The 25,383-nt window shown below is 40.0% G+C and overlaps 1 protein-coding gene and 1 long non-coding RNA gene across 4 annotated transcripts in view; one reads left to right on the forward strand and one right to left on the reverse strand.

Moving 5' to 3' along the window:
• Positions 1–25,383, forward strand: part of LOC145513130 (uncharacterized) — a 93,338-nt gene that overhangs the window by 54,151 nt on the left and 13,804 nt on the right. Inside the window, exons 6-9 of the long non-coding RNA XR_014059138.1 lie at positions 7,115–7,158; positions 19,288–19,524; positions 20,902–21,024; positions 21,694–21,843. This is a non-coding gene — a long non-coding RNA (uncharacterized LOC145513130). The remainder of the gene's footprint in view (positions 1–7,114; positions 7,159–19,287; positions 19,525–20,901; positions 21,025–21,693; positions 21,844–25,383) is intronic.
• SLC12A1 (solute carrier family 12 member 1) overlaps positions 1–25,383 on the reverse strand; it is an 85,285-nt gene that overhangs the window by 28,072 nt on the left and 31,830 nt on the right. For all 3 annotated transcript variants that reach the window (XM_081508528.1, XM_081508527.1, XM_081508529.1), the window contains exons 11-18: positions 24,906–25,013; positions 24,488–24,611; positions 22,387–22,488; positions 20,089–20,244; positions 14,579–14,678; positions 13,142–13,253; positions 3,000–3,140; positions 363–469 (exon numbers count right to left, since the gene is read on the reverse strand). In XM_081508528.1, coding sequence (XP_081364654.1) covers positions 363–469; positions 3,000–3,140; positions 13,142–13,253; positions 14,579–14,678; positions 20,089–20,244; positions 22,387–22,488; positions 24,488–24,611; positions 24,906–25,013 — 950 coding nt within the window. The remainder of the gene's footprint in view (positions 1–362; positions 470–2,999; positions 3,141–13,141; positions 13,254–14,578; positions 14,679–20,088; positions 20,245–22,386; positions 22,489–24,487; positions 24,612–24,905; positions 25,014–25,383) is intronic.

Below are 25,383 nucleotides of genomic sequence, written 5' to 3' on the forward strand. Positions count from 1 at the left end.
GCTCAAGATAAGATCACTGAATTGAGCACACGAGCCAACCCAAGATTCCAACTGTTTTGAAAAAACAATTCCTTCCTTACCTAGTTGTCCTCTCCTTTTAATCTTGTAAATAGGTTTTAAGATCGTAATGCTTTATATTTACCTTTTTCTCTGACACCGAATTTTCCCCACCCCCTCCTCCTCTGATGGCAGGATTCCCTCAAGTTTTAATACTGGCAGTGTTTTTCCACTTTGCTAAAGAGTTCAGAGTACCAGGGGAATGTCGTCTTCTCAGGCAGTTTATTCTGTACAACAGTGTCAGTTATGTACTGCCCTGGTTAGTGCTTTACAAACAAGAGCATGTCTTGAAAGCCATCACTTACTGTATGATTCCCACGTAGTTTTCAATCTCTGTCAGGGGAGCCTTCCTCCAGTTTTTTTTATATCCAATCACCAGAGTGTTTGGTTTCATTCTTCCTAAGCCCGAGGCCTAAACAGAGGAGATAAACACATGGGCAATTCTTACCAGACCAGGAAGCTACCTCTGCAAATGAAAAATAATGTCCAAAAGAGCACTGAAGTAATGTTCTGAAGATTAGATTACATTTTAGTGCATGTCCTTCATGCCCGTACCCAAGCATAAAATAGAAAGATTAGTTCTAAATCATCTCAGCCATAAATGGAGTTTAGATGACAGAAATGTAGCTTTTCTAAATTAGCAGTCATTTGCATTTCTTCTGATACACTCATTAAAATGGTTCAATAATTTAAAATCAAGTGAGGGTTGGCTTAACTGTTGGCACGCGTGTTGTAACTTAGTGGTTCAAAGCTCATTTCCACCTTCTATATCCATAATGTCATTAGCAATAAAATCCATGTTTGGAAAATTCCTATATAGAAGAATCACTGAAACTTCTACTTACATTATTTATTGAAGAATAACTGAGCTATGTTTCCAGAACCTAATCTTCTTACATGACAGTGTCATTAATAGCCATCTTCCATACCAGAGGTTTAATTCCCCCCAGTAGATGACAGGATATGGCTTCCAGTTAATTAAGTTTAATCTGGCAGTATTACTGAGCACCTATTCATTGCTAAGTGCTGTGTTAGGTGCTGTGAGAGAGTAGTGAGACACATTCTTTGGCCTGAAGGAGTTTAGAATAAGATTGAGGTGACAGATACATGCAAATAATTATTGTTAATGTGCAAATGCAGTAAGAAATCATATGGAAGTGTAAGGGGAAAAAATTGAATGGTTTCTTGGGAGAGCTGGCATTTGTTTTGGATCTTGCAGTTTGGTTAGACGTTGCCAAGTAAAAGGAGAGCAGCGGAAGTGAAGGAAGGATATTCTGGGTCATGGGAATAGTGACACAAGTGACAAAAGTGGGACATTTTTGTCCCAAAGTGGGACATTGAAGGGACGTAGCAAGTGAAAAAAAGATAGGCATTGATAGAGGGTTCCTGAAATAAGTTTTGCCTCCACCTCATTTTGTGTGTTGTCCTTAGAAATGTACAGGTAGCAGAATAGCTCCTTACAGCTGTCATCTGACCCTTGGCAGATACACGGCAGTATGGATGCAGTGTTTTCCATAACTATGATTTGAGGATGTGGCCGTTCATATCATAATTTTTTAGATGCAGAGAAGGTTTTATTCAAAATGGCATAGTTGTTAGTGTTTCCCTTTAATACTACTCTGTCCTGCCCTTTTTGACATGACCTCTCTTACTCCATTTTTCTCTGAAGAAATTCATGTCAAGTTTTTTTTTTACAATTTCTTCTGGATTAATAGGTGAATTGTTTTACATGCCAATGTCTTCCCTCTTCATGTTTTTATTCTGTATTTGTTTTCTCATTCCTAGTTGAGATTCTTATTATTTTACTAACCTTCCACGATAATTTTACATTAAATGTGTAACCTTCCCAACCCATTTAACCAAAGAGCTACTGAAAAGTAACTTGCTACTGAAAGGAAAATCAGAATCTTGCAATGACATCTATTTCCATGGTTTATCAAATTAGTAACAGGTGAAAAGAGGCTCACTGGTATTCAGAAGAAGGTAATAGGTTTTTCGGAAATGGTTTCTCTACATACACAGCTACTTTATTCTTTGGGGATACTATAGAGACAGGAATGTATCAAAAACTCTTATTCTCCAGAATATGACAATTTAATCCATGTGTTTTCTTTCTAGCCTGTATAAGCCATCAGCGTTAACTGGACACAATCCTGAATTTTGACACTCCTGTAGATGGCAATTCTGAAAGCTAAATATATCATTTAGTATATGTACAATCAGGTTTTTCCAACAATATTGAAGTCCAAATTATTAGAAAGCCAAGTCCTACAATTTCTGAGGTTCTCCTGGATTGTTTTAGAATTCTCTGCCACTTTAAATTTAGAAAATCAGAACTAGGGAAAGATGCTATATATTATAAAAGGAGAGGAAAAAAGGAAAGAATAAGGGAGAAAAGATGGAAGAACTGTGAGCTTTAGTATTAAACCACAGAGATTATTACATTTTATTTAACATTCTGGAAATAATTAAGGAGGAGAGGGAGATTTTATGCCCAGATCACCAGACATTTATTTAGTCCAGTCTTGCAGCTGCTCTCATGCCATTTGCAAAAGGAAAAAGGAAAAGAATGCCTGACTTGAGCCTTGCTATATGCAGTATGAGATGTAAAAATAGTTTGAAGTTTTAATAGGATCTTGAATGTCGTCAACTATCAGAACAAATTTGCATTTCAATAAGTATGAGACAGAATATATGCTGTTGGCCAAAGGCAACCTCATTTTCCATTTCCAGTGTATCACACATAGTTCACTGTAATAGAACCTCTCTGCTTCTGTTTTAGCTTTGCCTATCCCCAGGAATTCAAAATGAATTCCTTAACCATCTGTATTGATCTCTGATGCTAGTCTACGTAACTGGAGCAGTTCCATTTGGGAGCTTCATTACAATGGAGTGCTAATTGTCTTTTGCCTCTGTACTCATTCCCTCAATGCCAGCCTTACCTGAAGGAGACTTCGGACACCATCCCTGAAACAATCTGCTGCCACTGCTGCATAAAATGCCTTGATTTTGTTCTTTATAAGCCAGGCCTGCTTTTTTGCCATGCCACTGTTCATCTCTTTAACACACAGCTTGCGCGGTCCCTGTATGACACAATGAAATATTGGTTAGAAGCCCTGCTATTATACATCCCACTGCTGTTATTTTCTAAAGGACAAAAATAGCCAGCAATGCCTTGTTGGGTTAAGAAGTGGGAAAGGGGAAAACACCTCACTAAACAGGCTTCACAGACATTCAACCTTCTGGAAAGAACCTGGGCTGCTCACATTGCTCACTTTCCATGCAGAATGTCTAGATGTATTAGCATCTGCTTAATTAACTGCCGCATATCAAATGAAAGAAAGAGCTGATGGCACATGAGAGAAAATACAGAAAATGTGATTCACGAGGTTCAGAATAAATACACCATCGATGTTTGACTCAATAGCAAGAGCCGGGGACTTCCTTGGTGATCCAGTGGCTAAGACTCTGCCTTCCAATGCAGGAGGCAGGTTCAATCCCTTGTTGGGAAACTAAGATCCCACATGCTGTGCGGTATGACCACAATTTTTTTAAAAATAGCAAGACCCACATTTATGAATACCAAGAAAGCCTCAGCTAGAGCCCAGTTTCAAGAAATGTGACAGCACTCTTGGGAGCCAAAATGTGGTGAGTTGCAAATCATGGCAGGAACCGATACATCTTTATAATTCTATCAGGCCCATTCTTTGCCTTTTTTATGTGGTGAAGACACCCTTGTATCACTTTTCTCTGTGTAATATTGATATGCGTGTGTGCTCAGTCATGAGTCATGTCTGACTTTTTGTGACCCTATGGACTATTGCCCACCAGGCTCCTCTATCCATGGGGATTCTCCAGGCAAGAATACTTGGATGGGTTGCCATGCCCTCCTTCAGGGGATCTTCCTGCCCCAGGAATCAAACCCACATCTCATGTCTCCTGCATTGGCAAGCGGGTTCTTTACCATTAGTGCCACCTGGGAAGCCCAGTGTAGGCATATTCCTATTCAAATGAACATTTGCCATTACTCAATAAAGTTAGTGGAAATAGATGTTCACATACCTATGGCATAGGAAGAACAGAAGAGATTAAGATAAAAGGAGGCAGGTGTTGTGGTGGTAAATGAAGCATTTCAAAATGTTAAGATTTGAGTTCTGGAAACTCATTTTAATTAAAGTTTCTGTTGTTTCTCCTTCCTTAGAGGTCCAAGCTAGTTTTATTCTTTGCATGTTTCAAATCAACCCCAAGAGTATTTCCCATTATCTACCATGTGCCTGACAAAGGTACAAATCTACGATTTTTCTGAAAAATTCTTTCAGTTGATGGAAAGATTTTATTGAATTGTTTTAGATTTCTTAATAACCACCTAAGATCTTGGTAAAATGCACTGAGTAGAACTGAAACAGGGCTGAAGATTCTGCATTTCTAACAAACTCCCAGATGATACTGATGCTGCTGGTCCTCAGACCATGCTTGGAGTCATAGTCTTAGAGGGTCTTGGATTAGAGAGAGGCTTGGTATGTATGAAAGAGATACCAGGTTTTGTGGTTATATAGAACTGGGTTCATTTGGCCACTCTGGAGGTAATGATATCTGAGCTTTGATACATTATTCCAGAAACAAGGATCAGATAGCTATCCTGCAAGGTTATTTCAAGTAGTCATGATAAAGTATCTGGAATGATGTCTGGAATGTAGTAAGTTCTCATCCAAAGTTGATTTTTATTATATTAAATAAGTGCTCACAATCTCAATGACGTCCCAGACCGAAGTTCACCAGTGTTCTACAATAGAGCTGAAAGAGTGCTGAACTGGGAGCAGAGTGTAGGGTTTAGATCTGGCTCTGACATTAACTAGCTGATACCCTAGTTGTGCCATTTGTTTTCTCTTGATTTGGGCTCTACACTGGTGGCTCAGACAGTAAAGAATCTGCCTGTGATGCGGGAGACCTGAATTTGATCCTGCATCTCCAGAGGATCTTCCCTGTGGGCTGGGAAGATCCCGTGGAGAAGGGAATGGCTACCTACTTCAGTATTCTGGCCTGGACAATTCCATGGACAGAAGCCTAGCAGGCTACAGTCCATTGGATTGCAAAGAGTTGGACACTACTAAGCAACTAACACTTGCACTTTACTTTCACTTTTATAAGAATAAGAAAATTGTATAGGCCATCACTGTTCAGTATGATTAGCTTTATCCACATGTTGCTACTGAGCATTTGAAATCTGGCTGATCCACATAAAAATGTACTGGAAATGTAAAACATTCACTGGATTTTGAAGCCCTAGTATGAAAAAAAAGAATGTAAAATGTCTTATTAATGTTTTTATATACCTTGAATGTTGAAATAATAATCTGGATGCACTTAATTCACCTGTTTCTTTTTACTCTTCTTGATTGTCTACTAGAAATTTTTAAATTACATTTGTGGCACAGATTACATTTCTATTATACAACAGTAGATGTAATTTGGGGTCACTTCCATTTTAATATTCTATTTAAATTGGATCAGATTCTTTTTGTACTTATTTTTACTAGAATGCTTTCTAGAACATAACAACATATCAAAGCAGTTTGGATAACTTACAATTCAGTTAAATAATAAGAACCTCCAATGAAGACGGAGAAGGTGCATAGGAAGGATAGTTATTAAACCAGAAGACCTAGCCTGAGGAAAGATTTGTCATTATAGATCAAATTTTGCTCAGGATTCTGTCAATGCCTTTCAACCACTAGTCCTTCTTGGGCATTCTAGACACCATCAATTGCAAAAGAAAGAAGAAATATTTTCTTCAAGGAAGCTGAATGGTAACAATAACCATGAGATAGAAGAATAACCAACAGCTAGGAAAGGTATCAGACCATCGGCGTATTGAGTTGTACCACAATGACTTTGAATCTCTGGGGAAACTGGCATTTATTTAAATAAATATAGTCTAATATATATCTATTAGTAATAAAAAAATACAGATTAAACATTAATTGTGACAGAGACATTTACTTTAATGCCTAAATTTGCCCTATTGAGAAGTTATAAAATTATTTCATGCAGAGACTGTCTTTGCTAAAAGCAATGATAATATCCTTGTAGCACACTTATTAATGTGAGGCAAGGCTATAATACAAATATAGTATGGGAAAAGTGAACTAACAAAAAGGGAAGACATGTTGGAATCTGATTTTTCAATGTTCAAATACATCAGTAGTCACAAAAATGGATTTTATCACCAATTAAAATATTATTGAGATTAGCTCAGTTAGTCAAAATATGAGTATGTAAGTTAATTCAGGATTTGAACAAAGAAGCTCTTAAAATTTTGTATATATTATGACTTTGTCACTGATAGAGAAAGAGGTAAAGGAATTCTAATTATTTAGTCTGGAGAATAAATTCATGTGACACTATTTTAAATAGGTGTATATTACAAAAAAGAATTTGCAAAGGATTTCCAATACTACTGGGATCAAATACAGGAATTTGGGTCAAATGAGGAGTTCTTTCCAACTCATATATTTTAAAACATCAGGGATCTTATTGCTCTGTCTTTGCTTTCATTGCCTCTCTGGTTGGAACTATGGGAAAGAAAAATTTTCCCTTTCTGATTTGGTGGATATTTTAACTCGTCATGATCCTAGAGCCCACTTATAGGTCACTTCATTCTCCCTGTATTTTGTCATGTCATTATTTTATTAATATCGTTACAGAAACTCAATGACTGATAAAGAATATGTACATCTAAAAAAAACTTCTTCCTTTTGATGGAGGTGAAAGTTGAGATTAAAAGGATGATGATAGACGAAAAAATGATAATTTTAGTTTTCCATGATTATCTGTGCTTGAACTGTCCATAAGCCACAGAGTCCATAAGCCACAGAGTTGGGTTATCTTCCCTTGACAAGAGAAGAGATTCTTTGAATTCAAAGAGAGTTTTAGGTTTTATTAAGATATTTTGTAAATTTTATGAAAAAAAAAGAGAAAGGGTAACAGGGTGAAAACTTGTTAAAAGGGGATCTACATAAGGAAGTTGGTTCAATGTTATTCCTTTTCTTCTTTACAGTGAGAAGAGAGAACAGGACAATCAAGGTTTAAAGAATATAATGAGTAGGCAAACATTAATCAAAATAGATCTATATCTTTGTACACTTGGGTGAAATGACTAGAAGAACACCAATCAAAATCAGGTAACATTGCCTTTTCAGAGGAAGAGAGCCATGGGGCTGAGTGGCTGTAAAGGGGACCTTAGCTTGATCTGTAATGTTTTATTTCATTTAAAAAGTGAGTGGAAGCATCTAAGAAAAATGTTAACTGCTGATAATTAAAGAAGTAGAATACAGGTGTTGTTTTACTGACTATAGTTTTATCATATGAAATTGTCAGTGTTCAATGACTTTCAACACACAAAAAAGTAAATTTCATGTATTTAAGCTAATATTTTTCTTAATGCTTCAAAATGAAAAGTAGAAGCAAGCTTTAAAAAATCTTTATTTTTCAGCCAATACAATACAATGTACTTAATAAAACATGTCAGTAAACTTGAAAGCCCTTTGCAGTTTTAAGAGAAACAAAATGTAGAAAAGAGGCAAGTGTTGCATTTTTGACAATAATGACTATATCTGATGAGTATGTTAAATCCCAGATCAATTAGGTTGCCTTTCCATCTTTAATGTATACTTGTCTTTTATTTGTTTTAGTAAAAAAAAAAAACTGCCTTTAAATGTAAAACTGAGAAGTATATGAGTGAGTGACAGCTATGCCTAGAAACACTATGCCTTCTCACATGATGAGCTGTGTGATTTTTAAAACTGAATGTAGTGTACTCGGAGAATTGATGGTGGTAACCCTTAGGAAGCATCACTATGAACAAACCTAGTGAAGGTGATGGAATTCCAGTTGAGCTATTTCAAATCCTAAAAGATGATGCTGTAAAAGTGCTGCACTCAATATGTCAGCAAATTTGGAAAACTCAGCAGTGGCCACAAGATTGGAAAAGGTCAGTTTTCATTCCAATCCCAAAGAAACGCAATGCCAAAGAATGTTCAAACTACCGCACAGTTGCACTTATCTCACACGCTAGTAAAGTAATGCTCAAAATTCTCCAAGCCAGAATTCAACGGTACATGAACCGTGAAATTCCATATGTTCAAGCTGGTTTTAGAAAAGGCAGAGGAACCAGAGATCAAATTGCCAACATCCACTGGATCATCGAAAAAGCAAGAGAGTTCCAGAAAAACATCTATTTCTGCTTTATTGACTATGCCAAAGCCTTTGACTGTGTGGATCACAATAAACTGTGGAAAATTCTGAAAGAGATGAGAATACCAGACCACCTGACCTGCCTCTTGAAAAACCTGTATGCAGGTCAGGAAGCAACAGTTAGAACTGGACATGGAACAACAGACTGGTTCCAAACAGGAAAAGGAGTATGTCAAGGCTGTATATTGTCACCCTGCTTATTTAACTTATATGCAGAGTACATCATGAGAAATGCTGGGCTAGAGGAAACACAAACTGGAATCAAGATTGCCGGGAGAAATATCAATAACCTCAGATATGCGGATGACACCACCCTTATGGCAGAAAGTGAAGAAGAACTAAAGAGCCTCTTGATGAAGGTGAAAGAGGAGAGTGAAAAAGTTGGCTTAAAGCTCAACATTCAGAAAACTAAGATCATGGCATCTGGTCCCATCACTTCATGGGAAATAGATGGGGAAACAGTGGAAAAAGTGTCAGACTTTATTTTTCTGGGCTCCAAAATCACTGCGGATGGTGACTGCAGCCATGAAATTAAAAGTCGCTTACTCCTTGGAAGGAAAGTTATAACCAACCTAGACAGCATATTAAAAAGCAGAGACATTACTTTGTCAACAAAAGTGCGTCTAGTCAAGGCTATGGTTTTTCCAGTAGTCATGTATGGATGTGAGAGTTGGACTATAAAGAAAGCTGAGTGCCGAAGAATTGATGCTTTTGAAGTGTGGTGTTGGAGAAGACTCTTGAGAGTCCCTTGGACTGCAAGGAGATCCAACCAGTCCATCCTAAAGGAGATCAGTCCTGGGTGTTCATTGGAAGGACTGATGTTGAAGGTGAAACTCCAATACTCTGGCCACCTGATGCGAAGTGCTGACGCATTGGAAAAGACTCTGATGCTGGGAAAGATTGAGGGCAGGAGAAGAAGGGGACGACAGAGGATGAGATGGTTGGATGGCATCACCGACTCAATGGACATGGGTTTGGATGGACTCAGGGAGTTGGTGATGGACAACTCAGGGATCGAACCCACGTCTTTTGCATTGCAGGCAGATTCGTTACTGCTGAGCCACCAAAAGGGCTCAATAGTTGTGGCACATGGACTTAGTTGCTCTACTCTTCCATTTGTCAGATATCAAATCCATGTCTCCTGGCATTGGCAGGCAGATTCTTTTACCACTGAGCCACCAGGGAAGCCCCACGCAGAGAATTAAGGATACATGAATCCAAACTAAGCTATTTGCAATAATTACTATCTCTCCAGTTAGTACAAATAAGTGAAGAAACTGACTGACAAAGAAAGGCAGTGTTTTTTTATGCCATTGTACATACAGTACAGTTAGTGGAAATCACAGCCCTTGACTTCATATTTGCCTGTTGCTGAATGCACTGAAGATGGCTATGCTCGGAAACATGAGGTGATGCTCGAAGGTGGAATCCTACCCCTAGTCTTCGTGTGGTGAAAGGAGTGAAGCATGTAAGAAAAAGAAAATCGCACATATTGAATAGAAAGCCTCTTGGGATATATCACTAACTTATTATGAGGTAATCAAAGGAGAAAAATAGACATTATTTTAAGTAACCAAGTCAGATTCCTTTAAACATATCCCCCAGTTTGTCCTGATGAAGGGTCCCTCTTCTGAAATCTTTAAGTTTCGTAGAAAAAGGCAAGAGATAGGCAGAAGCTCTGACGGGTGAGTGGAACGTTAGTTGAATAGTTGGAAGGCTACAGTGTGGATTTGGGACTCAGCAAAAGTATAATTCTTAATTTCAATTTCAGCAGTTTTAAGAGCTACAACCTCTAGTCCCTTTAAAAATGCCTGTCTGCAGGATATGGCCGCTGGGGGCATGTGATTTCCCACTACCCACCAACAACGAAATGCCTGTGAGCTCCGGGTCTTGCCCCTGACTTGGAGGAGCAGATGGCGAGTAACTGGAGGTCAGCAGAGGGCTGGAGCACAGAGCCCGCTGCCCTGTGACTAGTTGGGAGGGAGTGCGCATCTAACTGTTCTATCCTGACCAAGTTGCTGGATAACTAGAAGTCCAAGATCCAATGTTTGGACCTGGTTTCGCTAAGAGAGGGTGTTTTAGGTTTCTGTTGAGGGGGGTGTATTTTCAGAATGAAAATGGCAACAATTGTATATCAAAAATATCCCATAATAATACCAACAATAACAAATAAAATTAATCGAGCATTTACTGTTTGACAGACACTGAGCTGAATGCTAGAAAGCTTATCTTTCAGAATTCTCATGACCCTGTAACAAACACAGGTGCTGTCATCATCATTATTATTCCCATTTTATACCTGAGAAAATTGAGGCATAGAGAGATTAAATTGTGTGCCCAAGGGAATCCCAGCCAATAGGTGGCAAAACAGTGATTTAGAACTTAACTGAGTGTCTCAAAAGTCCATGAGCATGAGCTTTCTAGAGTTAAAATTTAAATTGTTATCTGTCAACATCATTGTTACCATTTAACCTTTTCCACAAAGTCGGCCTAACCAGCAATCACTACGTCTTGGGGAAAAAAAATAATGTCAAGTTGACTTTCCCTACATCCCCTTCCATCTGTTTCTTTGTAAAGATGATTGATGACTGAGCATGGAGTTGAAAAATGCTGACAGCATCTGCAGTCTCAGGTGCTCACAGAAAGTAACTAACTGAGAAGTCATTAACTGATACAGTGACTATTTCCTGTCCCAAAGAGAATCTCAGTACCTGGGAGCGAGGCTCTTGGGCTTTACTCAGAGAGACCAGCACAGTAATGTTGGAAGTGGTCTAATATACATGTCAAGCAAGCAGGGCCATTAGAGGAACAGGCTTAAGTACCTATCTCACATGAAATGTTATTCCAGAACCATACTCTTTTATTATAGTTAAAGCAGCAAAGGGTTAATTTAAAGTAATATCTCTTAAAAAGACCTTGTGTCCCTTGCCAATATATGACTGTTTATACTCTCTGTTCATTTCTCCTTTCCTAGAGATATTTTATTGGTTTTCTAAACTAAATTTTCTCTAAATTGCTAGAGAAGAAAAATACCCCAAATTGGGTATTTCACCAAAACTGGCTCTGGTATTATATTGGCCAAAATGAAATCCACTAATCCAGGGCACCAAAGTTGATGATATGAGAGTAGGGTGCTTGATGAGATTTTCTAAAATCCTCTGGAGTCCCTGTTGGTCATTATTGAACCTGTCAATCTTATGTAGTCAGTAGGATTCCCTCTACCCTCTATGGGATAATTACATTGAGTTATATTGTTTGAGTTACTATCATATAACCACTGAGAGGAAAGAGAATATGACCAGCTTGCTTCATATTGCATGTAGAGTATTGCCAAATGTTAAAAGATGCTTAAGTGCTGGTCACAATGACATGTGGTAAATTAACCCCTATATCATGGGACAGTTGACTGTCCCCAGCTAGGTTACACAGCTTCCTGGCCACGCTATTCCCTGGCAAGTATTGGAAGTTTAGGGAGTGGTATCCAGCTCTAAGGGCTTCCCTGGTGGCTCAGCTGGTAAAGAATCCACCTGAAATGGAGGAGACATGAGTTTTATCCCTGGCTCAGGAAGATCTCTGAGAAAGAAAATGGCAACCCACTCCAGTATTCCTGCCTAGAAAATTCCATGGACAAGAGGAGCCTGGCAGCTACAGTCCATGTGGTCGCAAAGCCCTGGACCAATATCCTGACTCTGCCACTTTCTTGTCCTGTGACCCTGTGCATAATTGAATTTTCCTGAATCTCACTTTTCTAATCAGAGTAATGAAAATAGGGCTTCTTTCCCTTTCTTCCTCACTAGACTGTCATGTAGACTGAAATAAGAAAAACTGTAGGAAAATACTTTGAAGAATTAGTAAGTATGATCATAATACATTGACACTGCTGAGGATTTTGAGTGGTGTGTGTGCATGACCCAGACGGAGAGAAACAGGGACACACACACACACACACACAGTGTGTGCAAGAGAGCACACTGTGAGAATACAAGTAGAAGTAGGCTGGTTTGGAGGACTTAGACATTATTTTGTTATAATAATGCTTTCTTCTCATTTTAGAGAGTAGTGATAGTGATTGGTCAATAATTATTGTTAAGTGTTTAGCATCTACTTTGAATACCCCCTGGAAAAACCACTAGTAAGTTATCCTTAGTCCCCCACATACTTCCTGAACAAAAAGGAACTCATTCAGCTTTGAATGTTTATCTAAGGCATGGAAAACTTGGTTTAACTCCCTAGATATCTGTAGTATCATCAAGTTTATTCAAATATTTAATCTGAATTCTACCTGCTTTCATTTAAGGCCATAATGTCTGGCTCTTCCTCATCAGTTAATCTACATAATAGTGCTCTCTAGCTCATTCTATCCTTTCATATTTCTGAGAACAGTTATCACCCCCAAATATTTTCATTTTATTTATGAGCTGGTTTTCTTTTCTTGACTAAAAGGCCATCATTCAGAAGTATTACCACTTTTAGTTGGTCTCCTGTGAAATCTGAAACACATTTCATCCACTCATTTAAGTTCAGGATCATGGGCCCCTGCTGCTGCTGCTGCTAAGTCGCTTCATTTGTGTCCGACTCTGTGCAACCCCATGGACAGCAGCACACCAGGCTCCTCTGTCCACAGGATTCTCCAGGCAAGAATACTGGAGTGGGTTGCCATTTCCTTCTCCATGGGCCCCTGCTAGTCCTTGGTATATGAATGAAGGAAAGGGGCCCTGTTCTAAACTGCCTTACCATTCTCCTATCACTGCATATACCTTCTGGGCTCCCCTAAGGCAACACAAATGAGCAAGCAGGAAAAGGCACCTTCAAGGGATGAAGCGGTTCTTACCACAAAGACTTCACAGCAGATGCAAAGGCCACTGTTCTTGGTAAAGGCATGAGTTATATCCAAGAGAGCAGGTCTTGTCATGGGTCCCCCTGTTAAGACAATGCACTGGGGCCTGAAAATGGAGAAGAGAGGATGTGAAAACTGGTCATGACAAGAAAGCTGTGAGTCCAGAACCACCCCCAATGGAAAGGGCTAGTACAGAAGGCTTGGCAAAATGGGACAACCACTCTCCTAAGTATCTCTTGAGTTTCTCACTGCTGCTACTGCTGCTAAGTCGCTTCAGTCGTGTCCGACTCTGTGCGACCCCATAGACGGCAGCCCACCAGGCTCCGCCATCCCTGGGATTCTCCAGGCAAGAATACTGGAGTGGGTTGCCATTTCCTTCTCCAGTGCATGAAAGTGAAAAGTTAAAGTGAAGTCGCTCAGTCGTGTCTGACTCTTAGCGACCCCATGGACCGTAGCCCACCAGGCTCCTCCGTCCATGGGATTTTCCAGGCAAGAGTACTGGAGTGGGGTGCCATTGCCTTCTCCGAGTTTCTCACTAGAAGTCCTTTTTTCCATTCTTCTTTTTTAAAAAAAGCATTTATTTATTTGGCTGCCTCAGGTCTTAGTTGCACCTCATGGTATCTTTGTTTCATCATGTGGGATCTTTCGCTGTGGTGCACGGGTTCAGCTCGTGGGCTCAGTTGCTCCACTGACATGTGGGATCTTAGTTCCCTGACCAGGGATCAAACCCACGTCTCCTGCGTTGCAAAGTGGATTCTTAACCACTGGACCACCAGGGAAGTCCCTCACTAGAAGACTTGAATCATCATGATTTCCTGCCAATCTTGCCAAATTTGTAGTCTTAGTTTAGTTAGTGATAGTAAACATGTAAAGTAAGGAAAAGGTAGTCTTGGGTCCCCCCCCCCGTCTTTTTCCTCTGAACATGACCCTACCCCAAATCCTCAGTACAACCTGTCCTTCTCCAACCGATATTTTCATGTTATTTTCCTCCACCCTCCTTGCAAAGCTTGTGTTTTGAAGTTCCACTTAAAATAAGATATAACCAAAGAAGAGCTTAAAGTATAACTTCTCCTAAGGGAATTCAGTAAGCCACAGAGCCTTAAGCTATATAGAGACAGAAACAACCATGAAGGTGTGTGGGGATTTGGGGACATCTCTCTGAAATCATGTCACTGAGATCCCCTCTCTATCGGTACGTGGAAGGTGACAGCCAGCACTGGGAGAATTTGGAGTTGGGGGTGGGCATAGCTCAGAGTGGAAGAGAAGAAGCGATCACTCACAGGGGGTGCTGTTGTGAAAATGTGGCAGTTTTGTAAGGTTACCTATCTTAGAATATACCCCTAAAGCGTGTCACTAGTGCGTTTGTCTCCCATAGAGGAAAGCTACTTCCAATGGGAAATGACACCAGGATGCTTGAGAAGCCAATTTTACCTGAAGTTTTTCACATGGTCTTCCACTGTAGTTAGTTCTAGAGCATTGTCTAAAGCGCTCACGTAGGAAAGAGCCTGCGTGGAGGAGCCCCAGTTCACATCTGTGGACAAAGAAGAATTTGACATAAAAGCACTGAGCTTTCCTCTGTATACTGTGAATATTTTTATAAGCCATTCCCTTCTTTGATTTTCCTTGGCTATGTCAGCAGTGACAAGTGCCCAAATTAGAGAAACATAATGTAGTATTTCCTAGAAAGTGTGTCATTCTATGAACTCTTTGAGAATTCTTAGAAGTGAGACCTCTTTTTCCAGCTGAGGATCAGACTCTAGGGTTGCAGCCTGAGAAAACTTGCTTAGTGGAAGAGGCTGTGTTACAACCACACTGCAGGCAGGTAGACTTGGGAAAATGGTCAGCCCCTAAATAAACCCAAGAGTTCTTCACAAATTCTTAAATTGAAAAGAAAAGAGGCATTTCTGCATACATAGATAGTATGCACAGTCTTTATATTTTGAATAATAAAACTGAATAACTCGGGAATTCTTACTTCTGGGTGTCCATGAAGAGGGTCGATCTTTAGCAAGCATTTTAGTTTGATTTTTTAAGGACCCAATCTTCATAATAAAGGAGGAAAACACTACTATGCCCTGACTTAAAAAATTAAACGTTAGATGAATCCTCTACATTTTATAAGAAGTCCCTGATGGGAATGCACAGATTCACCCTAGACAGCAGACAGAGCCGTCTCCCCAGTCTTGCTCAGAACAATCAGGAAAATGATGAGAGATAATTATATGGAGATAAAGTGGATTAATATTGATTACATATTTACTATGCATCAGGAATTTAGCATACCTTAGGTTATTTCATTCTTATAAGAACCCTACAAATCAATTGGATATTTATATGCAAAAAAATCAACCTTGATCCATTCCTCACACACCATATACAAAAATTATCTCAAAATGACGAGATATAAATTAAAAATCTAAGGCATTAAAACTTTTAGAAATAGTTTGTAACTTTGACTTAGGGAAAGATGGATTGGAAACAAAAAATAAACAAACCATAAAACATGAAAAATCAGACTTTAGAGGAATTAAGAATATCTGGTCTTCAAAACAAACTGTAAGGAAATGAAAAAACAAGTTACAAACCTGTAGAAAACATTTGCAAAAGATGTACTATGAAAGGATTTGTATCCTGAGTATATAGAGGTCTTACAAATGAATAATAAGAAAACAACTCAAAAAAATAGGCAAAAAAATTAAACAGACACTTGACAAAAGAAGATATGTGGATGACAAATAATATGTTCAACATCATTAGTCACTGGGAAAAAATGCAAACTGAACCACAATAAGACAGTACACTACATCAATTTAGAATGCTTTTTTTTTTTTTTTTTAAAAAGTCAACTGACAATAATATGTGCTGCCTAGGATGTGGAGCAACTGGAACTTAAATTTATTGCTGTTAGGAATGGAAAATGATGCTGCTACTTTAGAAAATAGTTTGGTTGTTAATTATAAAGTTATGTGTACTTTGTAATCATAAATGCCACTCCTAGATAAATGAAAATATAGGTCCACATAAAGCCCTGTGTGTGAATACTTACAGCAGCTTTAGATATAATCACTTAGATATAAATATAATTAGATATACCAGGTTAGATATAATTCTTCAGTTAGTGAATACATTTAAAAAAATTTGAGGTATATTCATATAATGGAATACTACTCAACAACAAAAAGGAACAAACTACTCATACATTTAACAACATGGATGAATCTAAAAACCTCACGTTAAGTGAAAGAAAGTATATAAAAAGGCTACATCCTCTATGGTTCTACGTAACACTCTGGGAAAAGCAAAGATATAGGAACAGAAATCAGAAAAGCTGTAGCTAGGGGCTAAGTTGGGGGGAAGAAATTAACTGCACAGAATCTTTTAGCCACGATGGAAATGTCCTCATTTTTTAAAAGAGATTTATTTATTTTTTGACTGCGGTGGGTCTTCATTGCTGCGCACAGGCTTTCTCTAGCTGTGGCAAGTGGGGGCTACTTTCTGTTGCAGTACATGGGCTTCTAATTGTGGTGGCTTTTCTTTGGCTCTGCTGGCTCTAGGCACTCAGGCTTCACTAGTTGCAGCAAGCAGATTCAGTAGCTGTGGCTCCTGGGCTCTAGAGCCCAGGTTCGGTGGTTGTGGCACATAAGCTTAGCTGCTCTGCGGCATGTGGAATTTTCCTGGACCAGGGATCAAACCGGTGTCCCTTGCATTGCAAGGCAGATTTTTAACCACTGGACCACCAGTTCAGTTCAGCTCAGTCGCTCAGTCGTGTCCGACTCTTTGTGACCCCATAAATCGCAGCATGCCAGGACTCCCTGTCCATCACCAACTCCCTGAGTCCACCCAAACCCATGTCCATTGAGTCGGTAATGTCATCCAACCATCTCATCCTCTGTCGTCCCCTTCTTCTCCTGCCCTCAATCTTTCCCAGCATCAGGGTCTTTTCAAATGAGTCAGCACTTCGCATCAGGTGGCCAAAGTATTGGAGTTTCACCTTCAACATCAGTCCTTCCAATGAACACCCAGGACTGATCTCCTTTAGGATGGACTGGATGGATCTCCTTGCAGTCCAAGGGACTCTCAAGAGTCTTCTCCAACACCACAGTTCAAAAGCATCAATTCTTCGGCACTCAGCTTTCTTTATAGTCCAACTCTCACATCCATACATGACTACTGGAAAAACCAGAGCCTTGACTAGACGGACCTTTGTTGACAAAGTAATGTCTCTGCTTTTTAATATGCCATTTAGGTTGGTCATAACTTTCCTTCCAAGGAGTAAGCGACTTTTAATTTCATGGCTGAAGTCACTATCTGCAGTGATTTTGGAGCCCCCCAAAGTAAGTCTGACACTGTTTCCACTGTTTCCCCATCTATTTGCCATGAAGAGATGGGACCAGATGCCATGATCTTAGTTTTCTGAATGTTGAGCTTTAAGCCAACTTTTTCACTCTCCTCTTTCACTTTCATCAAGAGGCTCTTTAGTTCTTCTTCACTTTCTGCCATAAGGGTGCTGTCATCTGCATATCTGAGGTTTATTGATATTTCTCCCAGCAATCTTGATTCCAGCTTGTGCTTCCTCCAGCCCAGCATTTCTCATGATGTATTCTGCATATAAGTTAAATTATCAGGGTGACAATATACAGCCTTGACGTACTCCTTTTCCTATTTGGAACCAGTCTGTTGTTCCATGTCCAGTTCTAACTGTTGCTTCCTGAACTGCATACAGGTTTTTCAAGAGGCAGGTCAGGTGGTCTGGTATTCTCATCTCTTTCAGAATTTTCCAGTTTATTGTGATCCACCCAGTCAAAGGCTTTGGCATAGTCAATAAAGCAGAAATAGATGTTTTTCTGGAACTCTCTTGCTTTATTGATGATCCAGCGGATGTTGGCAATTTGATCTCTGGTTCCTCTGCCTTTTCTAAAACCAGCTTGAACATCTGAAGTTCACAGTTCACGTATTGCTGAAGCCTAGCTTGGACAATTTTGAGCATTACTTTACTAGCATGTGAGATGAGTGCACCTCTGTGGTAGTTTGAGCATTCTTTGGCATTGCCTTTCTTTGGGATTGGAATGAAAACTGACCTTTTCCAGTCCTGTGGCCCCTGCTGAGTTTTCCAAATTTGTTGACATATTGAGTGCCACCAGGGAAACCCTCTGTCCTCTATTTTGATTGTGGTGGTAGTTACAAGACTGTAAGTTTGTTAAAACCTATAGACTGTACACCTACAGGGGGTTAATATTAATATACATAAATTATGTGAAAGTACTGTGTGTGGAAAACTTCCTGGGTACCAAGCCTTGTGTCGAGAACTTCAGGAGACTTTGTCTCTCTTGAGCCCCTTCACGGCCCAGTGAGGTCAATCCCATTAAGCCCCATTTAGCAGAGAAGGAAATGGCAACCCATTCCAGTGTTCTTGTCTGGAGAATCCCATGGACAGAAGAGCCTGGCAGGCTACAGTCCATGGGGTCACACGACTTAGCGACTAAACCACCACCACCATACCTGATATTACAAATACTATAAAGTAATAAAGAAGAAAAACAAAACCAAACTCTTCAAAATAGTTACTACCTTCTCTTTTCTACTTTACTTGTGTAGAAAGGGGAAGGAGCATGTGAGGACGGCTGAGGGTCTGTCCGGCCCCTGGGACTGGACCCCTGAATACTGTACTCCTTAATCTCTAGCCTCTCCAAGAGCCAATCCATACCTTTCACTGGCTCTAAAGATAACATCTGAAGTCCAGATCCAGCTGAATGATCGATGGCAACTTCTTGCTGCTCCAGATTCTTTAGCATGACATTTAGGTGTCTTGTTTATCTGGCCTGACCTACTCACCTTCCAAGGCTCGCCTCCGGCCCCCTCTCATCACCTGAGGACTCCATCATGCTGAAGGCCTTGGTGTGTGCTGCGCCTAGTCACTCAGTTGTGTCTGACTCTTTGCACCCCATGGACTGTAGGCCACCAGGTTTCTCTGTTCATAAGCCTTGGCACTCCTTAAATATGCCTGATACTTGCATGCTTCCTAACTACTCACACTTTTTGCTTCTGCCTACAGTAGCCATCCCTGGCTCCATCTGATTAACCAACCCCTAGTCTCTTGCCTTTTTTTTTTTTTTAAAGTAGCTTATTTGTTCATTCAACAGATATTTATAAGTACCTACTGAGTGGCTGACCCAGGGAGCACAAGCCATGAACTGGGGAAATTTTCTCGGACAACTCGAATCACAGTTAGAGCTTCCCTGGTGGTTCAGTGGTAAAGAATCCGTGTGCGATGCAGGAGACTCGGATTCAGTCCCTGGATTGGGCATATGCCCTGGAGAAGAAAACGACTACCCACTCCAGTATTCTTGCCTGGATAATTCCATGGACAGAGGAGCCAGGTGGGCTATAGTCTATGGGGTGGCAAGGAGTCAGACTTGATTTAGACTAACAATAATCACGGTTAGTCACTTCTCCTTTTCTCAGTAACTTGTTCATGTCACTCTCACAGTGCTTGCTATACTGTTATATAGTTGATTGCTTATGTGTGAATCTGTGCTTCTTGAGGACAGGGATTATATTTCATTTATCAGATATAGAAGGACTATATCAGTGGAAACCTTATGGGGTTTGGTATCAATACATTCTCATTAAAATATCAGCTGCTTCACATCCTGATGGTCACCTCAGTGAGTGGTTACCTCTTTGAACTCAAGTTTCTTCATCTCTGAAATGTGACTATAATACCTAATATACAGCACTATTGTGAGAATTAAATGGTACACAGTATACAATAGGTGTTCAACAAGGGTAACTATTGTATTATCATATTACATTATATTGCTAATATCCGCCGTACACATGGCACACCTAAACACAGGAGGTGCCAAATAAACATTTGTTGAGTGAATGGATAGTTAGAGAGTGCTTAGGAAACCCTCTCTGTACAATCCTTCTTATCTTACCTGGCTTCTTGTAAGTCACATAGATATAGAGGAAGAACTCAATGACATAGGTGATGACAGCTGCCCACCAGTTGATGACAAACATGACCGCACAGCACAAAACAGCTCCAAAGAGAGACACCCACATGTTGTAAACACCATATGCAGGTCTCCAACCTGAAATTTAAAACAAAATCTATGTGCACAAGAAAAATTTCCACACTATACCATCATACCACTTTGTATTTTTAGACTGTAGGTAACATGTTTGTTTGTTTTTTTCTAGCATAAAAAATCAGAACTTTTAGATCAAGTTCCTAACTCTGTTATTAGTTTTCTGTAATCTTGGTCCCTGGCTTATGAAGGTGTAATCACACCAAAAAATAATGCTGTGAAATGCAGAAAATGTGTCACTTGTGGCCCATCCACACTTCCTTCATGCCAGGATTTCTTCCCAAACAACGAAACCCTAAGCATCTGGTATCTATGTCATCAAACGTTGAAAGGAGGCAGGAGAGATGGAAAGAGTGGGGAACAGCAGGGCAGGGGGTACACCTTAGTGGCTCAAGAAAGAGGAGGTTAAGATAATGGGCTTTTTCCTGTGGAGCAGGCAAAGCAGACATCAAATATCATCCGCTACTTCATGCTAGCTCTTCTTTTACCCTAAGAGGATCATGCTTTCCCTTTCAGAAATAATCTATGGCAAAAGAGGGAGAAATTTTTCTGCAATGGCTTTTTAAACCTGATAACACTGATATATCATGCATTTTGCAATAAAAAAATACAGTGAGAAATATTTTCATACACGCATGGGGGTTTACTGTGTTCTATTAGTTCCCTGAATTGAAAGAAGCTGGGAGACAGTACGTTCAGGGTGAAGAAGCTGTGACTTGAAGGGCACATTTGATCTGTGGGTAAAGAATCTGGCTGCCAATGGAGAAGACGCAGGAGATGCAGGTTTGATCTATGGGTCAAGAAGGTCCCCTGGAGAAGGAAATGGCAACCCACTCCAGCATTCTTGCCTGGGAAATCTCAAGGACACAGAAGCCTTGTGGGCTATGGTTCATGGGATCGCAAAGAGTCGGACACGACTGAGTGTGCACACACACACACACAAAGTATATTTTTAAATTTGGAGTTGCCAAAATACAACAGAGCTTTCTGTCTTCAGAAGCAATTTCCAAAATGGCCACAAGATGGAAATCACACTACAAGAACATCACTGGAAATGCCTTTATTTTTCTCTGAGTCTGTGTGTGTGTGTTTGTGTGTCAGAGAGAGAAAGAGAGAGAGGAGAAAGAGAGGGAAGGAGAAAGAGAGAGTCATCTTCTGGGTTTGGTATCCATGTTATCTCTGTGCTTTTCTAGTCTTCCCCTTTTCTCTCTTCCTCTCTTCCTCATTCCATTCTTACCCCTGCCAACCTCTATTACTTCAGTGTTTTTAAAAAAGGAACACAACATGGCAAGCAAGCACACAGTTCTATGATCTGTCATCTTCACTGACTAGAACCTCCTGTTCTCTGCTTGAAACAAGGCAACAAAACAGAAGCAAAAATTCTTCTGTAATCTTCTGGAGCCTAGTGGCCTTGAGTAGATGAAGGCTCCCCTTCCGTCTATATTTTGGCAGGTTTTCCAAAGGAGGTTTGATTTCCTGGCAGACCCTAAAAAGTGAAGATGTGTTTATATCCTTAACAAAAGTCCTTGTAGTGAAGAATTTTCTACTCTCTTCTGATGGAAAGGCAAAGAAATTCAAAAGGCCAGTGGAAGCAAAGAAGAGGTGAGAGGTGACAAAGATAAGGGGAGGTTCTTTGGTATGAAATTTCGCACCACTTTAAACAACAGTCTGAGGAGTGCAGGAGTGTTGCCAGCTTCAGTGTGAATCTGCACTGACTGCACTCAGCAGGTAATTATGGGAACTACTCATCCTTCTCTTCTGCACCATGGGCAGAAAACAAATTGACAGTAAGAAAGTTTCAAATATATACATTCATTCCACTTCTGTGGTCACTTTCACCCTGGAAATAAATAGTGGTGTTTTTCTACTGCTGCAATAAATGTGGTTTCTCTTGCAATGAATAATTTATTGCCGCAGGAGAAAATTGACTTTACGGTTGGTCAAAAAGGCCACTGCTCAAATGATTCTTTTTCTATTTCAGAAGTCACCCCCCAACTTACCAAAAGAAAGTGAATTACACTGCTCACTAGGATATAAGGAAACATATAAACACAGATTCAGCACTTTTCACTGACTTATTTTATCTTGTTGAGACGAACGAAGTTGTTTGCTTAGGTTTATTTTTGTTTTGAAAAGCCAACTTACCTGGAGATTTGGCATAAGAGGCATGAAAGCAGGAGAAATTAATAAGTGCATATGAGGCCAGGAAAAAATTGGAGATGATGGGAGCGATGGTGTTCAGTTCCGCTGTGAAGGAAGCAGAATTGATTATGTACATATGAGTGATGAGACCACGAGCTGAATAGCTGTTACAGTCTGGAAGCTTGACTTTATTTGGAAATTGAAACCATACCTAGCATCTATCAAAGTTTAAGAAGTTTGTGATTTTTTCTTTGGGTCTGCACTCATTTGAAATGTATTTTCAGCCAAAGTTTCCGTAAAGTAAGAAACGAGAAAACTCGCCAATGAGAAAATAGACAATCAAGATCTCTACCCACAGAAAATTCAAGTGGAAGTGGATAGAAAGTTTGGAAACCAGGCAGGTGACAAAATTCCCTGTAGCTATTGCAGAGGTACCAAATCCAGGGCTCTTTATCTGCTTTGTATACCATCAAAGGGTTTCCCAAGTGCTTCAGTGTTAAAGAATCCACCTGCCAATGCAGGAGAGGTTTGATCCCTGGGTCAGGAAGATCCATTGGAGAAGGAAATGGCAACCCACACTGGTATTCTTGCCTGGGAAATCCGATGGACAGAGGAGCCTGGCGGGCTACAGGCCATGGGGTTGAAAAGAGTTGGACATGACTTAGTGACTGAGCATGCATAGAATCAAAATGTTCTACAGGGTGACAGGTTAGTTAAATACCTGTGCATCAGAACCATCTAATGGGATATATCTCTGCATATACCCAGCTTGCTCTCTCTGACTTTCAGAATTTTTGTTAGCCATTTCTACTTTTCTACATCTCTAGAGAGTTTTACCTCTGACGGTTTGCTGAAAAAAAGTTTTACCTCAGTAAGTAAATATCCAGTAGGGTTAAATCCTAGCTGGGATGTTTACTGTATGATATAAAAAATAATTCAGAGATGTTCTCATTTATCTGAAGATCAGACAGCTATCACCTTCAGTGAAGAAGATGCAGGTGGAAGCTGGGTGTGACTGTGGGACATGGATGCCAGCAAAAAAGTAGGCAAAAATAGCTGCCACAAAGCTGGCACCATGAAGCTAATCTATGGGGTTTTGAAAGAGTGACTTTTAAGACTATTATATAATGTATACAATTTTTAAAATTTGGGGCTATTTGATCACTTACCTGAAGTCTAGGACAATAATTGAAGTCTTAAAGTTTTAATTATAATTGAAACATATATACACATAATTACTTTTTAATTTAATTTTAAAAAATCTAACAAACATAGATTGAAAAGAAATAAACCAAAAAGTGATTGTGTGGGGAGTCATGTGTTCCCTTCTTCGGCCTTGTGGGAATCTTATGAGAATGCGTGAATTATGGTCACTTCCTCAGTTTATGGGATGAGGAGACGCCCTTGTTGCCTGGCACTACTGCTGACTCTGCCTCTGCCTGTCTGTGCATAGTTACTATCATCCTTGCCTTCTGCTCACCTGCAATGGTGGTACCTTAAGGAGGAGTGAGGAATGTGCAGGCTAACTTTGAGGTGTGTGCCTCTGTGAGATTATGTAGCTGTTTCTATATTGCTGAGGGAGAAAGAGCTGAGGTAAGTGGTTCTCAAACGTTAATGGTCTATGAATTTCGGGAGCTTGTAAAAATTCAGATTCTTTATCACCAGAGATTCTAGCTGTGGGGTTGGGTGTTACCAATCCACAATTTACCAGATCCACAGGTGACCACATTCTGTGGTCAATGGACCACATTCTGAGAACAGACATTTCAGTTCTCCTGCTGGCGGCCAGGAGATGTAAGGACAGGTGGCAGCTGGAGGCAATGTGGGATTAGACAGTATCAGGCAAGTCAGAGGAAGGAGTCAGTTGCATTTGGTTGGATGGATTTCCAACATTCAGATTCAAAGAAGAGATTAAAGTCCGAAGCCCACCTCAAGTCCTCCAAGGCCCTCCACACACAAGGATTTCTCATTTCCTTCTTAGATTGCAATATTCCCCAAATGCAGTATTAGACATAAAACAGATAATTTCTCAAGGTCACAGGAAAACCCTATGAGTAACCGGAAGAATTTGTTGGCTTTCAGTAAGAACAAGAAAACTACAAACCAATAAGAATGAACGCCATGGCTATAACAAAAGTGAGAAAGTATCCTCTGAGGGGCTCGTTGTTCTTCCCATATCCCTTCGCAAAGAACTGCAGAGCTTTGTAGATGTTGTCCTTGCACAGAGCCTAACGGAACAGAGGAGAAATTCGTCATTTATATCTATGCACAGTCATTTTCCCTGGGCTATTCAAACAAGAAGATTTGGGGAAAAGACGACATGATACACAATATGAAGCACAAGTTAACACTGCAGTTTATCATTCTTTATATTATTTGAATCGATCTTGACTATGTGGCAGACATAGCATCGGAGCCAAATGCAAACATTAAACTGTTTCAGAAAATGATAGAAAATGATCGCCAGTGAGAGTGGATATCTCAGGGGGAGGGAGAAGCACATGCTCTTATGCCTGTGTCACCTGGAACACTTTGGGCGCGCTGACGAGGGAGGCCAGGGCCGAGGAGAGTGTTGCAGAAAAGATCCCAGCAGTGATGAGGGGGCCAAACCCTGAGACCATGCTCATGACCTTGAGGAGAGAGGTTCAAGAAAGGAGACTCATCCGACAGAGTTAAAACAAAAATTCAAGCCAAATTTTAATGCAAATGCTTCCCTTTCCACTTTCTGGGGTTTGGAATCTCTTTTGTAAGCTAATTGCTTCTAATCAGATGTTTTTCCCCCTGCTTCATTCTGAGTTCTTAATAGTTGTTTTTTCAAAATGGAAATGCCTTTGTTGTTGCTGTTTTTGGATAAAAGGAACAAATGCTCACCACAATATGTCCAGAAGATACTGGAAAGAATAAACAAGGAAATGATTTCAAGGATTTTGATATTTTTCCCCTCTGTCCTTTCTGGGCATCTGTTTCTTGGTCAACGGGAAATTCTATCCAGCAGAAAGT

The sequence above is a fragment of the Giraffa tippelskirchi genome, chromosome 7 (genome assembly GCF_054371585.1).
Source record: "Giraffa tippelskirchi isolate mGirTip1 chromosome 7, T2T-mGirTip1v1.2.pri, whole genome shotgun sequence".
Lineage (NCBI taxonomy): Eukaryota > Metazoa > Chordata > Mammalia > Artiodactyla > Giraffidae > Giraffa > Giraffa tippelskirchi.